At 55.3% G+C, this 18,478-nt stretch overlaps 1 protein-coding gene across 2 annotated transcripts in view; it reads left to right on the forward strand.

The window, feature by feature from the left end:
• The first annotated feature begins 7,047 nt into the window (after nucleotides 1–7,047).
• Nucleotides 7,048–18,478, forward strand: part of KCNQ4 (potassium voltage-gated channel subfamily Q member 4) — a 50,531-nt gene continuing 39,100 nt past the window's right edge. Inside the window, exon 1 of one of the 2 annotated variants that reach the window (XM_057500083.1) lies at nucleotides 7,048–7,698. In XM_057500083.1, the coding sequence (XP_057356066.1) occupies nucleotides 7,385–7,698 (314 nt within the window). In that variant the 5' untranslated portion in view covers nucleotides 7,048–7,384. The remainder of the gene's footprint in view (nucleotides 7,699–18,478) is intronic. The other variant, XM_036893102.2, reaches the window with a different exon arrangement.

Here is an 18,478-nt window from a genome sequence, read left to right on the forward strand (position 1 = left end):
GGTATTGTTTCATGAAACTTCTGTGTAGGAAAATATACATCTACAGCTTGGTATCTAAATGGATTATCTTGTTTAATCTTCACATCATTAGATTGGGTATTCTCATTTTTTAAGTGAGAAATAGGCTCAAAGAGATTAAGAAATTATAAAAGGGCACCAGCTGGTTGAATGGAGCCAGATGCTCCAAGAAGCCTCCTGTCTCGGCCAGCTCAGCCCCATTGGTCTTGTCCACTCTGTTCATGATTGTTTGACCTACAGAGATTGAGAGCCCCTACCAGTGACTCCTGAATAGTAACCCAGCTTTTGCATTGGCCTCTGTAAGGTGTTACTTGATTTATGAGCAACTTGGAACATGGCCTCCTTAAGGCCCTCTGAGCTGGGCTGGTATTGTTACTCTCCAGCTTGGGTGCTGGGCCACTAGAGGGGTTCAGGAGGACAGCAAGGCTAGTGCTCAGGAGGGGAGAACCTGAGCTGTCCCCAGCTGGGCCAGGCTGGGCTGGGCTCTCCCGGCTGGCTGGTGCTGAGGAGAGGTCTGAAACAGAGCCAGCCTCCCTCTGCAGCCCTAAGCCCCATCACCAATGCAGCTCCGTTCCCTCCCCCATTCCCTTTGCCTCTCTTTCATGCGAAGTCTGTGAGACAAAAGCTTCTAAACTCATATGTGTCAAAATGCCTTGGTTTAAATGATGATTTGGCAATGTGTGGAATTCAAGGTTCACAATTCTTTGCCCTCAGCACTCTGAAAATACTATTCCATTGTCTTTGGCATCTGCTGTGGCTGATGAGATGCTTACTGTCAATTCAATTATTGGACCTTCATAGATAAGCTGTCTTTACTTTCTGGTGGCTTTTAGAATTTTATTTTTATTCTTGATATTCTACACTTTGCTATAAGGTGTCTACATGTAGTTTTGTTTTGTTTTTAAAGAGATCTTAATAGGCAGACTATCAGCCTTTTAAATCTAGAAATTCACATCTTATTTCTGGAAAGAGCTTAGTCATTCTTTCCAGTAACTTTTTTTAGAACTAATAATATATATGCTGGAGTTTCTCATTAAATCTTCTCTTTTCTTTCCCATGCTTAATCTCTTTATTGTTTTGTGCTTCACTCTGGAGGACATACTAGCTTCTAATTCACTAATTCTTCAGCTGTATTTACTAACTCATCTATTGATTTTTTAAATGTCAGTTACTTTAGTGTTCATTTCTAAAATTGCTAGATAGTTCTGTTCCTGTCTGCTACATGTTCCTGTTTGGTATCTTTCTGTTCTTGTTTTATAGGTGCTGTTCCTTCCCTCTATCTTCTTCAAGATTTTAACTATATTAAACCTCCCTTCAGATTGGTCCATTATCTCTAGGCCTTTAAGTACAAATTCTCCCATGAGAGAGGTGTCTTTTAAGATATTGTACTTACTTCTTATGTGTTGTAAAGTTTATCCTTGAGACAGTCATTTGCAGCACATTTTCTTATCTCTTGGGATATGGGAGCCTCCATAATGGGTGATTTCTCAGTTGTATCTGCCTAAGCCATGTAGAAGTGCACCATCCCCAAACTCTTACATTAGTGTCTTATATTAGCCTTATACTAGTGTCTTGGCTTGGGATTTTTGCAGGGTGTTAATGTCAGATCCTGAGCCCATACATACCCATGTGGACAGGCTTGAGGTGTCATCCTCATTCGGGTACTCTTTCTACCCAAAGCCAGGACAAGCTGGTAGCATGCAGAGATATTTTAGTCCTGGTTATAGCAGGCAGCACTTCCCTAAACCCAGCTTTAAGCAGAAGCCTAGTGTAGCCCCTGCCAATGGTGGGGTCTTTGCAACTGTATACTTCCTATCCTGCTGGAACGCTGAACCCCTTCCCAGAGGTACAGCTTCAATTCCTGCTCACCACCAAATACCCTCTCATTTCTGGCCTTTAGAGATTTCTCATTCTTGCTTTTGAACTTGAATGTGTATTTTAATATATATATGTTTTTAAACTTATCCAGCATTTATCTTGTATCTAACATTTTAAGGAGAAGGGACTTTAATAAGTGTTTGATCAAGTTTGACCTGGAAGTTCCACTCTCTAGGCCTTTCATCCCTGTCACTGACCACCTAGCCTTCCTTCAGAGCCCCTCCTCTCCTTCCTGAACCCTCTCTTACCAGGTCTCATCCCTTTTTTTAACCCCCTTCCCTGCCACTCAGTCTGCAGTCCCACCTACTCATATCACCTCCCGCTGTGAGCCCTCATCCAAGTTTCTCCCACCAGGGGAGTGGGAGCAGGGAAGCTTTTTTCCATTGCCCTCTCTAACTCAGAAAAGTCATTTTCTGACCAACTTCACTGCCCCAGTGGTGCTCACCGACACCGTGGAGGCTACCAGCAGGACCACAACAGCGCTGGCTTTCTGCACAGTCTTCCAGGAACTGGGGGTTAAGGAGGAAGAATACTGAAGACGGAGGAGCAGCAGTGGGAGAAGGGACGGCTTTGACCTCCCACAGCCCCTTCTCCCTCAGTGTTGCTTCGTTTTGGACTCCCCTCTAACCCTGAGGATCAGTGGCGGTTCACTTTCGTTGAGCTCAGCGCCACCACACCCTCCACACATCCTGTGGCTCTGAGCTACAGGCCCAGAGGCCTGCAGGTCTGGGCTGGGGCAGCTCAGTGGCACATCCAGATCTGAGGGGAGAGAAACTCCTTGGGCCCCTCCCAGCACCTGCACCTGCTGGGTGACCTAAGTCTCTTGTCCTCTCTTACCTCTCTGGGAGAAGGAAGCAGGCCTGATCTTTCCCTTACACTTTCTCCTCCTGTTGTCTGTGGTGGTTGATCCCTAGAAGTAAATAATGCAGGTGATGTCAATACCCCGGAGCCCCCTCCACCCCAATCCTCTCCCTCCAGGATGCTTTCCCAGGTGAGAAGAGTCTCTGGGACTGGGGAACTCTCATGGCCTTTCCTCTTCTGACCCCCACATGCCTGAAGAGCAGTAAGATCACAGTTCACATTTGTACAGGCTCCCTGCACAATTTTGGCTTCTTCATGCATCATTGCGTCGGTCTTCCTCACAGTCTGGGGAGGTAGGGCAGAGGTGGAGTGACTTGCCCAAAGTCACCAGCTGGTAGATTCAGGAAGCCCAGCCACGACTTGTGTTCAGTGCTCATTTTGCCCTGGTTCTGCCAACCTCCCTGGGTGCTGGTGCCTTAAACTCCACCCCTCCTGAGCTCTCTGCTGTCCCAGCCTCTGCAGCAAACCCAGGTTCAGGCCCTGGCCAGGCTCCCTGCTTCTTATCAGGCCAAATCAGTCCCTTCAGCCTAGCTTTCAAGGCCTCCTGTGTCTCCCTTGCCAAACTGGCTTTTCCTCCCTGATGCTCTATAACATCCTTCCCCCCTCCCTACACCTTACCCCATGCCCCCACACAGACACTATAGCACAGGAGTAAAGAGGTACACTGGGCAAGTCTCCATTGAATCTTAGGCTTGCCTGTGAAATGGAGGTGTGAACAGTATTACAGGTTTGTTGGAGTGCTGAAATTGACAATGCAGGTGAAGCGTCCTGCAGGAGGCTTAGCATTTAGCACAGGCCTCATTAATAGTAGCTGCAGGCATAACTGGTTACCCTTCTCTGAACTACTCCAAGGCCTCCCTCCCCCTGTCCCCAAGAAGGTCCCCTCTGCTCTTGCCAATGGAGACTTCTCCCCTGTTTGGCCTCTAGCAAACCTTAAAGCTGTAAGAAAACCCAGAGGGTTTCTGGGGTGTGAAGAGGGAAGAGGAAGAGGTCTGGTGAGCAGAACTCTGATCCCCTCACTCCAATTTAACCAGAATACCTCTGCTTTTTACACATTGGGTGCTGCCTTACAATTCTATCTGTAGATTCCATTGCTAATGAAGTCTGAAAACCACTGACTTAAAGCCCCCTTCCCCTTCCAAGAAAGGAATCTGTGCCCTTGGTTGACTGGAGGTCACACTGGCAGGCTGTCACAATCAATGACAGGCTTGAACCTGGCCCTAGGGACTGAGGTCCCAGCCACTTGCAGACCTCAATCCTTTCAGACATGGGAGTCTCTCTCCCTGGCAAGAGTGAGTCCTAGAGAACAGGGATTGGACCATCTGTGTCTCAGCCCATAGCACTGACCCCAGGATCCTGTGCACAGTAGGTAGGTCCAGCCAGGGAAGAAGACACATGACAAACAGTTCTGGGGTCATCCACTGCTGTGTATCCTTAGGTCAGTCCCTGCACCTCTCTGAGCCTCAGCTTTCTCACACGCAAAGGTCTGCTCTTAGTTCCAGCAGGGGCAGGGCCTAGCCCACAGTTGGTGCTCAGCAAATGGGAGCTCTCTCCATCCCCACCGCTCCTCTCAATCAATACTTGCTTCATTGATGGATGATGGCTACAGTGATGAATTCCAGGAGATGCTGGCTCCCTACCCCCTTCTTGTACAGATGGGGAGACTCAGCCCAGGGAGGGGAAGGGGCTTGCTCAGGTGGGACAGGGAGTGTGTCTGGGCAGAGTGGGCAGTTTTGCAGTGTCGACAGGGAGAAAGGTGGGGGCTGAGGGTGGGTGAAGAGAACAGGTGGGAGAGGGGGAGGGAGGAGGGTGGGAAACCACAGCACCTCACTCCCTCCAGCAGGGAAGGCGGTGGAGAGAGCCTGAGACAGCTGCTCAGAAAAGTGTCTTAGTCACTAAAGGCTGTGGTGGGGATGTCTGCCTCCCAGTCATGCCCCGGGAATCCGGATGGGGGCAGGAAGGCCGCTGGGTGACCCTCAGAGTGGCCACCTGTCCTCTCTAAACAGGACTTTCTCTGCCTCTCCACTCCCCCATGTACAGGTCCACAGAGACACGTACACACACACACCCCAAACTAAACTTTGCTTAAGGCCTCCTAGAACCATCTTTCCCATTCCCCTCACCTCTTAAGAAATGTTCCATGTCTCTCCACTTTAAAAATCAGTGGACCTGTCCCTCATTACACTTACATCTGCAGCAGAAACAGGTCTCCGTGCCTGGTGAAAGGCCTTCCTGAGACCTAACTTCCATCCCTCTGGCTGCAGCTACTGTCTCTTTCCTCCTCCTGCTGCTTGTGAGAGGGTTGTCTGGATCTGGTTGGGAATTTCCATGAGAGACCCTCTTCCTGAAATGAGGGCTCCTCTCAAGGAAAGGACCTTTGCAGTCCCCCAATGGGAAGAGAGGCGTGAGGTCCAGTGACGATGCTGAACTTGAGGATCATATTTCCCAGAAGAGACCCAATTAAAGATATTCTGGGTGTTGATTAAGAGCAACCCGGTTCGAGTGTCATGTCTGCCACACAAGAAGAGCCTCATAAAGACCCCAAGAAGCTTTCCCAGATCCCTTACAATTGCTTCCCACCATTCAAGTCCCCAGGCCTTAGCCCCATAGTCCAGGACCCCCGACTGAGAAAGCCCTTAGACATGCAGTCCACAGAAGGCAAAGCCATATCTCTAGGGGGTGCTAACTTCAGTTCATAGGGAGAGGATGGGTCAACCAGCCCCTAGCACTGCATCCACAGCTGGGCTCCGGGATCCAGAAACGTTCCCCAGTTACCAGTGAGGACGGGGCAGCGGCACCAGGCTCTGACTCTGACATACCAGGGGGCCTGGAGCAGCCGTTCAGGTCAAACCCCAGAAGGCCCCCTGTGCTATGTAGAGAGAAAAGAGTCACTAATGGGGTAGGGGTTGTGGGCCGGCTGCCGAGCCCAGCCTGGGAACCCCCTAGGTCCCTGCAGACCCCTCCTTGCAGGCCCTCAACTCTGCCTCCCTCCCTCCCCTACTGGCGCTCAGCGGATCAATGCTGCCTTTGCTGACAGCTGAGAATCGAGCTCGCCTTCCCGCCCCCTGCTCCGCCCCTCCCGCCCAGCTCCGTCCCCCGAGAGCCTCCAGGAGGAACTGGAAGACATGCTGCGGAAGCGCTTCACCCTGGGGCAGGGCCTGCGGAGGGAGCGGCTGGTGTGGCCGAAGCTTTCGTCAGCGAAGAGGGAAGGAGGATCGTAAACCCACATCACCACTCTGTGCGGGGCACAGAGGATTAAAGGGAACAAAAGGGCTGCTCGCTAGCAGCTAGAGAGAGGACAGGCACCAAGAACTTTCCAGCTGGGGAGGTGCCGTGGGAGGGAGCCCCTGTTTGGGTGGGATTCTGTGAACCGTTGGAGAGGAGGCTGTCCAGCCGCCCACTGGTTCCGCGCTCACTTCCCGCACCCCTGTGCCCGGAACCTGGTTCCCTGTCCTGGGAGAGAGGCTCGGAGCCGTTCAGGCCGTTGGCGGGGCGCCGGCGCGTGGAGCAGAGGAGACCCTCATTTTGGGGCAGTGTGGCCTACCAGTGGCTCTTACCTCCTCAAGAAGAAGGGAAGCCCTGAGGTGGGGGTGTCTAGGAGGGAAAATTCACGGCTGAGGCCCACTACGCTACACACACTGACAGCACTCCGCAGCGCGTGGGCACCAGGCCTTTCAGGTAGGAGCTGCTCACCCAGCCACACTCTGCACCGGCACATTTTACACACCCCGCACGACCTACAAAGGGCACGACCCGACGGCGCACGCCTCAACGCTTGCACCACCACCACCCCGCGGGCCGGACTCTGCACGCCCACCTTCACACCCATCCACACCGGGCTCGCGCTCCCCAACCTGCACGGGCTCAATCCCACCACCTCGCAGACCCACAGCCACCCACTCTGCACACACAAGCAGACACTTCTGCATCCATTCACACCGAAACTCCCCAGGACGCCGTGTTCCATCCACGACTGCGGTCACTACTTCACACTCCACGCCCCACTTTCCACAACCACGCACCACGCGTCCCACCCCCAGCCCGGCCTTCGGGTCCACACAGGCCCTCGCAGCTGTGCCCACCACTTGCACACGGCCAGCCTCCCGGCCCTGCGCGCTGCCCCCGGGGGCAGCCGCCACGCGGTCCGGGCCGGGCACCGACTCGGCGGCCCGCGCAGAGCGCCCAGCCCCGCCGCCTTCTCCGCGCGTCCGTCCCCTCCCTCGCCGAGCCTCGCTCGTTCGCTCCCTCCCGATTTGGGAAGGCGGCCGCGGGGCGGGCGGGGGCGGACGGGGGAGGGGCGGGGCGGGGGAGGGTGACATGTGAGCGGCGCCGGTGGCAGGTGGAAAGGCGAGCGGCATGGAGCGCGTAATAAGAGAGTTGGAGTCGGAAAGAGCCGCCCCAGTCGCCGGGGAAGCGGGCGGTCAGTGCGGGCTCCGGCGGCCCCCAGGCTCCGAGCGCCCGCCCCCGGCCCCGGCGCGGCCCCGGCCCGGCCCCTAGCCCCCGCCGCCCGCGCCCGGCCCGGGCCGCCCCGTCGGCCCCGGGTCCCAGCCATGAACCTCTGAGCGCCCCGCGCTCGCCTCCGCCTCGGACCGCAGCCTGGCCCCAGCGCCCCCGCCCGGCACCGCCCATGGCCGAGGCCCCCCCGCGCCGCCTCGGCCTGGCCCCCCCGCCCGGGGCCGCCCCCCGCGCCGAGCTGGTGGCGCTCACGGCCGTGCAGAGCGAGCAGGGCGAGGCGGGCGGGGGCGGGTCCCCGCGCCGCCTCGGCCTCCTGGGCAGCCCCCTGCCGCCGGGCGCGCCCCTCCCGGGGCCGGGCTCGGGCTCGGGCTCCGCCTGCGGCCAGCGCTCCTCTGCCGCGCACAAGCGCTACCGCCGCCTGCAGAACTGGGTCTACAACGTGCTGGAGCGACCCCGCGGCTGGGCCTTCATCTACCACGTTTTCATGTGAGTTTGCAACCCCGCGCCTCTAGCTGTGCCCCCGCGCTGCAGCCCCGCGCGGCCCGTGCCAGAGCCTGGGCTCCCCGGGGACGGCGGCCCGCCCTGGCCCCGCCTCCTGCCCCCAAGCCCACCGCCGACCCTCTTCTCTCTCTCCCGAGTCGTGAGCGAGTCGTGAGCGCATTTCTGATCCTTCCCAGCCAGACCTTAACCCCTATTCTCCAAGTCCTGACCCCTGCTTGACCCCGTTTCTACCCCACTTCAACTCCTATTTCCATCCCGATCTCCAACCCTGGCTCCTCTGTCCCAGGTACTCCTCACATCCAGCTTCTTGTCCCTGTCCTTTCTGCAATCTGGGACCCCTACAGTGAGACTCCCCTTTCATCTTCCCCGCCTCTATCTCCTTGTGTCCCAAACACAAAGGGGAGCCTTTAGCCCACACACACTTTCTGTCACCTCTCCATTTCTGTTGCTGCAGTGGGCTCCCACCTGGGCCGCCTGTGGAGATGCCCCTCCACGGGGACACCCTCCATTCCAGTTGAGTGCTGGCCCCGACCATAGGTGTTTGGGGGTTCAGGTGAGCCGCCTGAGCCCTGACACTGGTGTGCGCTGTGTGACTCTCCCCTCCACCCTCAATTTCCCAGTGGCAGCAGAGGGCCACCCTGCCCGCATAGCTTGCTGGACGCTGCACCGGGCCTGGCTCCGGGCACTCTGGGGAAAAAAAAAGAGAGGAGTAGGTTTGGAAACACTGAACTTCGGGCCCCCTCCTCCCCCTCACCAGGCTCCTACAACTTTCAAAAACACTGACCCCTCTTGGATGTAAAGAGTGAATTTTGGCAGCTCAGAGCTCAGCCTTTGGGGACGGCCTGGCCCAGCCAGGAACATGAGAGGCCCCATGGATATCAGTTGAAGGGCTGGGCCTGGCTCTGGGACGCTTGGAGGTGCCGAGACCTCCAGTCTCTGGAAAATGTGCTGCTATTAATTCCTTCTTGCTGCCCCCAGGAAGAGCCATCTGGTTTTAGGGTCTCATGGGTGGTCCCTTTGCCTGTTCTTCTGCCTGTCTGGCTGTCCCTCTGCTAGACTGAATTACCACCTGTGTGTGAGTTGGCCTGTCTTCATCTCTCCACCTAACTGTCCAGTACTCCTGCTTGTCGGTTTCCATCCCTCTGTTGGCCTGTCCAGGTATCTGTGTGCCTGCTATCCATCTGTCACTCTGCCTATCCGCCTGCCTGTCTCACTCTTCTTCCTCACGTCTGTTTCCACCTGTCTTTTCCTGCCTGTCCACCTGTCCCCCTTGCCTGCCTCTGCCCCATGCTACTGGGTCCACAGAATTTCAGAGGTGAAGGGGAGGAAAATGCTGGCAAAGGAGCTCAATGGCCACAGGGAGGGTAGAGGAAGAAAACTCTCTTGACCAGTTAGCTCCTGGGAGTGGCAGCCCTGACTTTGTGCAGAGAGCCGCTGTGCTAGGCTGGGGGCAGAGAGTTGAGATTACTCAGGACATGAGGTCAGACTCAGGGTCAGGATCAACAACAGTTGATCCTAACAAGAAGTAGCCCAATTCCCAGTGCTCACTGGGAGGGCCTGTAAGCCTGGGATGAGTATTTTTTGCCGCAGAGAGGATTGTTGAGAGAGGTTTTGTGCTGGGTTACCAGGGAGGCTAGCGTTGGGGCAAGAGGCAGGGGACTGCTGATCAAGAGCGGCTGCATTGCCCCGCGCAACCTTGGGCACCCAAGGAGAGCCAGACGCTCCACACAGGGCTGAATTTTCCAAGGCAGAGCTGGGCTTCAGGAAACCAATAGGGCTCTGAGGTGGGTGTCCTTAGACCCCATGCCTGGCCTCTCAGCTCCCAAGGGGGTCACTGGAGGTGAAGGCCCTTGGCCAGCCCTGTCTTTACTTCCTCTGCAAGGGCCTCTTCTCCTTCCTCTCCAGGAGCTAAATCCGCTAGTACCTTTGCCCCACTTCCTGCCCTTTCTGGACACCAGGAATGCCCTGGACAGGGGCATGCTTGTTCTGACTACTTGTCTCCAGGAGCCCAGGGCTCAGGCATTTCTCAGGAGCTCTGGGAGAGGAAGTGTGGTACAGAAACATACAGACGGGGATCTCAGGGAATTGGTCATTCACCTTAGAGGTCAAAGGGGCTGAGGGGTCAGAAGCCCTACCTCTTGCTGTGTGATTTTGGGTTGATGGCTGGGCCTCTCTGAGCTTTCCATCTCTTGGCTCTCAAAGTGGGTAGAAACCCCAGCCTTGTGGGCCTCCCTCTTGGATGAGATTATGGGGGAAAGAGCTTGGAGAGCTGCAAGGGCCTCAGTGTGAAAGATGGATATTACTGGGGCTGGGCAGGGGTGCTCAGGAGGCCTCCTCTGTTGTTGAGGAGCTCCAGGTATGCAGGTTCTCGGTTGCTCCCTGCTGGGGCTTGGCTGGTCCTGCCAGAAAGTGCTTCCTGCTGTTGGACTTCTAGCCCTACTGCTGCGTTTCTGGTCAACTCCTTGCCCACCTCCCCAGTGGTCCTAGAGGCAGCCCAAGTTGGATCCAATGTGTACAGTTAGCTAGAACCCCCTTCCTAGAGACCCAGGCCCTATAGGAGGGGCCCAGCAGAAGATTCCAGAAGAGAAGGGCTCAGGAAGGAGGGAATTGGGGTGAGCTGGGTCCATCCACCCCAGGGGATATGTCCCTCACACATGCCAACCATGTCCTCTGGGCCCAAAGAGCCTGTACTTTTCTAGCACCAAGGTGTGGGAGATTGCCCCGAGGACAAGCCCCAATTCTGCCTCTACTGCCAGCAGCTGCAGCCTCCGGGACGTGGGAATCGCTGACTCCTGTTCTTCCCCTTATTGAGGACCAGAATGAAGGATCGCTGGTCACTCTCCCAGCCTTCCTGCCTCTCTTTAGTTCCTTGGACCTGTCACAAGCCCTTAACCCCATCCTGTGCCCAGGTCCCCAGCTTAAGCCTTCCATCCTTCATAGATCCTGCCCTCTGAATTTTGAGAAACACCACTTCACTGCCCATCCTGCTTTTTGAGCCTCTGTGGAGAATGCCCACTTCTGTGCTGCATCCTCTTGAAGGCCACCCGCCTTCCCTTTTGTAGTCAGGCAGCTGGAGGGGGCTGGTACAGAGCCCATGACTGTGGGACTCTTGCTGCTCCCAGCCCCCAGCTGCCCAGTCCTTTCCCTAGGTGGAGGTTTACACTCTGTAAACATCCTCGTCAGCCTTGTGCCTGGGGTCAGAAGCTATGGGAATGGGGAGGGGAGTAGGTGCTGGCAGCTCCTGGGGCCCTTAGGCTCCTAACGCTGGCGTCCCCTTGGCTCCCACCTTGACATCTGAGAAAGAGCATTGCTGGGCTGAAAATAATACCAGCAAAGGGTGCCCAGAGGCCTCAGGCATTCCTTCATAGGTGGGTCCTCACATTTTGACAGCCCCTTTTGCTTAGGAGAAAACTGAGGCTTTGGGTCGCATAGTAAATCTGTGGCAGCTATGGGACTAGACCCAAAGACTCCTGACTCCCTGTCCTGGACTGGTCTCTTGCTCCCTGTGGCCACCTGGGTTTGCTGTTGGGAGTTTGGAATAAAATTTCTGATTATACTTGGATTATCAGCTGTGTGCTGGGCACCGTGCTAAAGGGTCGATATAAACCACTCTCGTTGTGTCTTCAACAGCCCAGCGAGGTAGGTGTTGTTATCTTCCTCACTGGATGGATGGGGAGACTGAGGCTCAGCAGTAGGCCACCCAGTTGGCATGGAGGAGCTCAGCCCATAGCTGGGTCTAATTTGGAGCCATCTTTCTCCTGCACCTCAGCCATAACCAACACCCAAACCCCGGGCTCCTCAGGGGCAGCACTCCTCCATCGCTTGTTTCTGTCCCCAGCATCCCGCACACAGGCAGTGACAGCAGTTGTGGAATTGAATGGAAATTGCCCAGCGACACCCAGTGCAGTCACGCTTTGCTGTACACGGCTTTGCGCACACTCATATATCCCCGCTGCACACCCACTGTCTCTTGCACACACTCACTGCAAACTTTGACACGCAAGTCCATGGATGTCACGAACACATGCACAGCACACATCCAGTAAAAAGAAATTCTAGTGCACAACTGCTCCCACCTTTTCACCAAGTTCACACAGACACACCTGGGCCTGTGGCCCTAGCCTAGATCCCTAGGACAGAATAGACTTGGCCCCATTCCCTGAGTTTTTGTCTCCACTATCCACAACTGCAGGGCTGCCATTACAGTGCTTAGAGGGCATCGCCCTTGGAGGGCAGCCTGAGATCCACAGGGGAGCGGGTAGCTGGGTTCTGAGGACTTTGCTAGCTGTGGCTTCTCCTGAAGGACTCTCTGAGAGCTTTGTGTCCAGCCCTGCAGTGTACTGCTGGGGACACCGAGGCACAGAAAGGGGCAGATACTCAGCCAAGGTCACACCTGGCAAGTCAGTGGTACAAGTGTGCCAGGAACCCAGGCCTTCTGCCTCCCAGATAGGGACTTTAGATAACATTCTTCACCACAGCCCATATGGAAGACTGATGCTCCAAGAACTTGGCCTTGGGATGGGGAAAGTCTTGGAGTGTGACCTGTTTTTTGCACTGATATTTTTCAGTCCCTCCTCTTGTTTGGTCTTTCTAAGAAGGGGGCATATGGGAAACCCTCCCACCAGCCTGCCATCCATTCTTCCATCTCTCTCCCTCCCCCTTTATGGCCCTTTGCTCCCTCCTTCTCAAGTTCTCTTTGGGGTCACTGGAGTAAGTTGGATCTCTCATTGTTTGCTATCCCACCTCAACTCCTTAGTACATTCATTCTGTTCACTGAGGAAGCCCTGCTGTGTGTCTAACTTCAATCCCTATTGCTGCAGAAGCCTATATTCTCAGAGTGCTAGAGCCAGGAGCGTTTCAAGAGGTGATTATTCTTGGGCTGATGGCAGCACTTTGAGTGGGTGATTAATTTAAGGTTCTCTGAGCCAGTCAGGGTTTCTGAAACTGCCTGGGGAGCAGGAAGAAAGGAAGGCTCCCCAGATGAGGCCAAGGCCCTGCCCCTGTCCCCAAAGGAGGCTGTGCAGGGAGCTTCCCCAGCTCAGAGCAGCCAGCTGGAGGTTTTCTCCCCTGCATGGATGTGTCTTTGGGCAGCCTGACTCTACTGTGGGCTAGAGGGCCCCTCAGAGAATTCGGAGTGTCTGACCTGGGGCAGCCTCTCTCTAGTGCCCGTAGTGTGGGAGTTGTGGGGCTGGGATGGAGAAAGACTGGGGACTTGTCACTTCTCCAGAGACTGTCCGACAGAAAGTTGAGAACATGGGATCAAGTCTGACAGATCTGGGTTCGTTTCTGGTTCTACCCTTAGCAGTTATGTGTCCTTGGGCAAGTTACTTAACCTCTCTGAGGTTTTCTCATCTGAAAAATGGGAATAATAATACTTGCTTGTAGGATTGTCAGGGCTAAGTGAGTTAAGCCACTGGACACTCCTGAGCACAAATGCCAGCCATCATTGTCTTCGCCCTTATTATTATATTTTTATTTTCATCATTCTCCTCCCTGGGAAGAGAACAGGAGCTGCTCTTGCCTGTAGGGGGTGAGCAGCTCTCCACGGGGATCCTGACAATGTGTCTTTGTGTACCTCTGAGGAGCATCTAGGGTGTGCAGTGCCCACCTGAGCTGAGCCTCTTCCTTGCATCACCCACTTGCCCAAGGTCACACAGCTAGTGAATGGTGGCCCTGGGGCTCCAATCTGGGTCTCTAGGACATTCATTCATTTGTTCCTCCCTTCATTTGACACATATGGATAAAGGGTGTCAGCTCTGTACCTGGGGAGGCAGAGGGAGCTGCACCCTGCCCGGGATTGGGGACCCAGTGAGGAGGCTGCTGAGCCTGCCCAGGCCACTGGCCTCTCCTGCCTCCTCTTCAGGACTGGTCTGGGTGCAGGTGTGAGGGCGTCTATGTGTATGTGAGAATGTCACTGCACGGGATAGGTGTGGGTCTCATTGCCAACCTCTGAAGCCAGCCTGGCCCTGGGGAAGTGTAAGTGGAGCCATGGTGCTCAGGGGCACAGCCAGGGAACCTGGGAGAGGGGGGCAGCCCCCCCACTCTCTCCTGAGCATATCACCCTGGAGAATGGGGACACAGAATCCCGAAAGGTATTTAGAGATCTCAACACTCACTGGGAAGGTGCCCACCCACCCTCCACCTCAGTCCCCAAGCCTCACTATCCCACTCTGAAAAATGGGGCTAAACAAGAACAGGACCACTCGGGGCAGCCTGGCACAGAGTGACTGGATCAATAGGCATTATTAGGGTGGGGTGGGGTGGGGTGGGGATGAAGCATTCTTTTCCAACACCTTCTCTCTGGGCCCTTCAGAGCACTGGGCAGCACTCACAAGGGCAAGCAGGAGGCTGCCTGCCCCCATCTGGGGCTCTGCAGGGCTGGGGAGAAGGTGCTGGTCAGGACTCCAGGCTTTCTGGGCAACTCTGTTCCTAGGGCAGGATCTGTGCACCCTGGGAGCTGGCACTGGGAAGGATGAGGAACAGGAGGGGCTGCCCCAGGGCAGACTGATTGGGCTGGGGATCTGCCAGCGCCTGAGGGAGGGAGGCAAGCAAAGGGAGCATGGAGCAGTGAGAGTCCTTTCCTCTTCCTCCCCTCAGAGATTTCAGGAACAGTGTGTGGAGGGGGTCTCTGGCGCCGGGCCCTCCCTAATCCCTGCAGGGACATCTGGGGGACACGTTCTCCTGAGACTCCTCGGACTTCTAGGCCAGGCAGGTTGGGACAGGGGAGAGCTTAAAAGGAGCATGGTTCCCATGGAAGCCGAAAGGATGGAGGTCAGACAACAGGAAGGGCTGCCCAATAACCAGGAGGGAGAGTGAAATTCCCTGGGGTACTCTTTCCAGAACTTGGGGACCTGTCTCTAGCTGGGCTAGACAGGATTTACTCTGCTAATTGTCCCCATCAAGTGGCACCCCTCCTTCACAGCATGAGCATGGGGAGTAGATGGAGTCTGCTCCCTTTGTGTTGACTCTGGGGCAGGGGAGGGATCAGATTAGGTATCCTTTGGCTTTTGTGGGGTGCTGGTAACAGGCAGCTTCTCTTCCACCCTTCCGTCCCTGCTGCTTCTGCCTGGGAGCCTCAGGCCTGTCCCGGTCACTGGCTCTGGGTTTATTTTTTGCTGGGCTTGGCTGTCCCCAGGGAGGGGAGAGGATAGGGTGAGAAGGAGGGGAGATGGAACAGCTTTGTCAGCACAATCCCAGCGCCTCTGCTCTTGCCTTCCTTGGCCCAGCTGCCACCCTCTTCTGGAGGGACCAGTCCCTGGGCATAATGGGGACCCAGCCCCTTGTGAGACTTCCTCCCCTGAGGCAGGAGCATCGGGTCCGAAATAGGCCTGTCTACCCTCACACTTTCTCCATTTGTCCTGCCACAGAGCATCAGGGCAAGAAGGGCCTCCAAGCTCAAGCAGATCCATGCTTCATTTCCCAGATGGGGAAACTAAGGCCAGAGAAAGGACCTGATTGCCCAAGAACACAGCACACATGGGGCTTCCACCCCCACTCCTGGGAGACAGCACTATGCCGGAGTAGCCAGGCCCTAGGGATACTGCCTCCTGGTTCTGCCCTGATTTCATTCATTCATCTAATTACTCACCTCTGGGGACTGGTGGCGATCTGGTGGGAGAGACAGAGGACCGCGGAGGACAGTGCAACCCTGGCCCGGCAGAGGGAGGGAGGTTCAGCCTGGTGAGGCAGTGAAGGCCAGCAAGGTGTCAGCCCCCTTCCCCATGCTATTTATCCTCCTTTTTGTTAAATAAAATAGCCCTATTTTACAGATGGGACGTAAGGCCCACAGTCAACATGGCTAACCAGTTGTGGAGAATGTGGCCCGTGCAAGGCTGCCTCAGAGGCTCTGAGCCTGCTGGGCGCTCCCTTCTGGAACACAGCCTTCTCCTTGACCGCCTGCCTGCCAGCCAGCGGCACTAACTCTCCCCCATCAGTTCTGTCAGCAGCTCCACCTTCTTTCTGCCCCTTGAATGCTGGGGCTCCTCTCTGTACAGCCTTTCTGGGGAGGGGGTTCCATGCACTCCTGCAACATCGGGGTCACCGCTGTGATGGCAGCCTCCCACTCTGCAGTTCCACCTGAGCCTCCTGTATAGCTGCTTGTGGATGCCTCCTCATCCCCTGGGCACCCTGAACTCAGTGTCTCCCTCCAAACCTACCTGCCTTCCTCAGCCCCCGATTGTGACTCCCCACCCTCAGAGCCCAAGTCAGGAAACCTCTCCCTCAGGCATCCATTGCTCCTCACCTATGAGACAACTCACGGGGTCCCCAGAATGTGCTGTTTATTGCTCCATGTGCTTTTCCTTCTGCCTGAAACTCCCTCCCCTCTCCCATCCATCCCATCATCTAGCGAACTCCTATTCATCCCTCAGATCCCAGTTTGAGTACCACCTCTTTTTGGAATCACTCCCTGCCCACGCCCACCCCAGGCCCGACTGTGGGGCTCACCCATCCTGTGCATTCCTTGGCGTGGGATCCCGAGGTCAGGGCAGCAGGGGTTGAGCACAGGGCAGGGCTTGCGGTTGGGAATTTATGAATGTTGCTGAGCCAGGGAATGAAGGTGGCACTGAAGCCAGGCTGTGAGGATGAGAAGGGTTTTGCCATCTAGAGAGAAACTGACGAAAGGACCCCTGGGTCCTCCATGTCCAGGCACTGAACTGGAAGCTCTGGTGATTTTTATCTGACGGGCACTCTTGGTGGAGGCAACACAGCTAGAGCAGAGGCTTTCAGATGGGACTCTCTTCTCCACCCTTTTTGCCCTAGGCTCTGCAGTCTGGTGTACCCAGAGCCCTGAGGGCGGGGCTTTGATCATCAGGCCCAGGAGGTGGGCTTCACCCTGGGGGCAACGGCAGCCTGCGGAGCCACCACTGGCTGGGAACCAGGACTTGACTTATTTCTTCCCATGAACTAGCGCTCTGCGAACATTAGGCCATGGAGTTCTCCCAGTACCACTATGCGGCAGGCATTATTATTGTTCCTATTTTGCAGTTAGACCTTGAGGCTCAGTGAGGGGAAATAACATGCAACAAATTACATAGCTTGCCCTTGGTGGAGGCAGGATTCAAACCCACATCTCTGTGACTCCCAAGCCCAAGCTCCAAATGGTTCTCAGATACATCAGCAGACCTGTGGTGGTTTCCAGTGGCCTAAGGCCAAACTGAGGGAAATAAGGACAATGTAGTGACTTTTTCATAAAACTAAGTTTATTCCATTTAAGGGACTGCCTTTTAGTCTGAGATTATGTCCTTTCTTTTATGAAGTGGTGGCGCTGGAAATTTTTTAAATGTCCTTACTTGGCAAAATAAAAAAGTGACAACTTTATGCAGTCCCCAAAGTGTTTTCGGAAATTTTACCAATGCATGAAATCCCTGAGTCTGGGCACCACCCTGCCTTCTGCCTCCCGAGCTCTGGGGCCAGAAATGGGATGAGTCTGGGTAAGGATGGAAGGATTAGTGGGATGGAGGAGCAGTCAACCTCTGCTGTCAATTCCTCCTGAGCCTCAGGCCCTGCCCATTCATCCTGGAATGCATGAGGGCCAGCTCTGGGCTCTTGCTGAGATTGGGCTTGGGCAGCACAGTCAGCCAGAATCAGGGCTCACCCCTCAGTTAAAGTAGCACTAAACCAAGAGTCAACAGCTGGGGTTTGACTGTGCTTCCTAAAGGCTGTGTGATCCCAAGCAGGTGACTCAACTTCTCTGAGGCACCAGCGTCTTCCATGTAGATGACAGTTACCATCTCCACCTGCCCATCTTACAGGGCTGCCTCCTCCATCAAGTGTGCTTTTGATATTCTCAGAAGCTATTGTTAGGCCCATTTTTCAGATGAGGAGGCTGGGGCACAGAGACATTGAATAACTTGCCTGGGTGTAGGCAATGGGGCTAGGAGTCATACTCCCACAAGTCCAGCTCTGGGAGCTGTGATCTAACCTGCCATATTATGCCTAATTGGTCTTGATGGGCCTGCCTCTTGTGAGGCTGATATGAGGCCCAAGTGAGCCTTAAAGTTCAAGGTCCTGCCCTCCCCCCTAGTTGTGCACTGGGGACCCTTTCCTTCCTTCTCACTCTCTCCTGTGAGAAGCCTTCCCTGGCAGTCCCTCGTGGCCAGCCCCTATCCCAAATGCTATGGACAGAGCAGTGAATCAGATCCTCCCCTGCTCCCTGGGGTTGATGGGCCAGGAGGCTGGCAGTTCTCTGGGCAGGGCAGAGTCCTATGGGAGCCCAGCACAGAAGGGCCAAACCCAGCCCTAAACTAGGCATGGTGAGGAAGGATTCCCAGAGAAAGAGGCTCAAATTGAGACCTGAAATATGAGTAGGAGTAGGAGTAGGAGTCAACCAGGCAAAGAGGAGCAGGGAACAGCATTCTATGTAAAGGACTAGCATGGGCAAAACCCAGAGGTTAGGTTAAAGCATGGCATTTGCAAAGAACGGCAAGAGGCCAGGAGGGTAGGAGCTTAGAGGGGGCCAGAGGTGTGCAGAGAAGAGGCTGGGACAAGACCAGGCTAGGAATGCTGGGCTGAGGAGCAGTGACTTCCTACAGAAGACTGAGTTCAGGAAGGAACTGAGGACAAGAGGGCTGTGGCAGATGGGTATTTTAGAAAATCTCTCTAGGCCTGGCAAGGACGATTGTTGGGTGGAGGGGACACTACGGCAGGGAGCCCTGGGGATGCCATCCACTTGGTCTCTTTTTCCCTCTGCCTTTCCCTCCTGGTCCAGCCCCCTGAGCAGCTCCTCTGGAGCTGCCCACTAATCCTGCCAGGGTATGGCAGACCT

The sequence above is a fragment of the Manis pentadactyla genome, chromosome 4, assembly GCF_030020395.1.
Source record: "Manis pentadactyla isolate mManPen7 chromosome 4, mManPen7.hap1, whole genome shotgun sequence".
NCBI classification, from domain to species: domain Eukaryota; kingdom Metazoa; phylum Chordata; class Mammalia; order Pholidota; family Manidae; genus Manis; species Manis pentadactyla.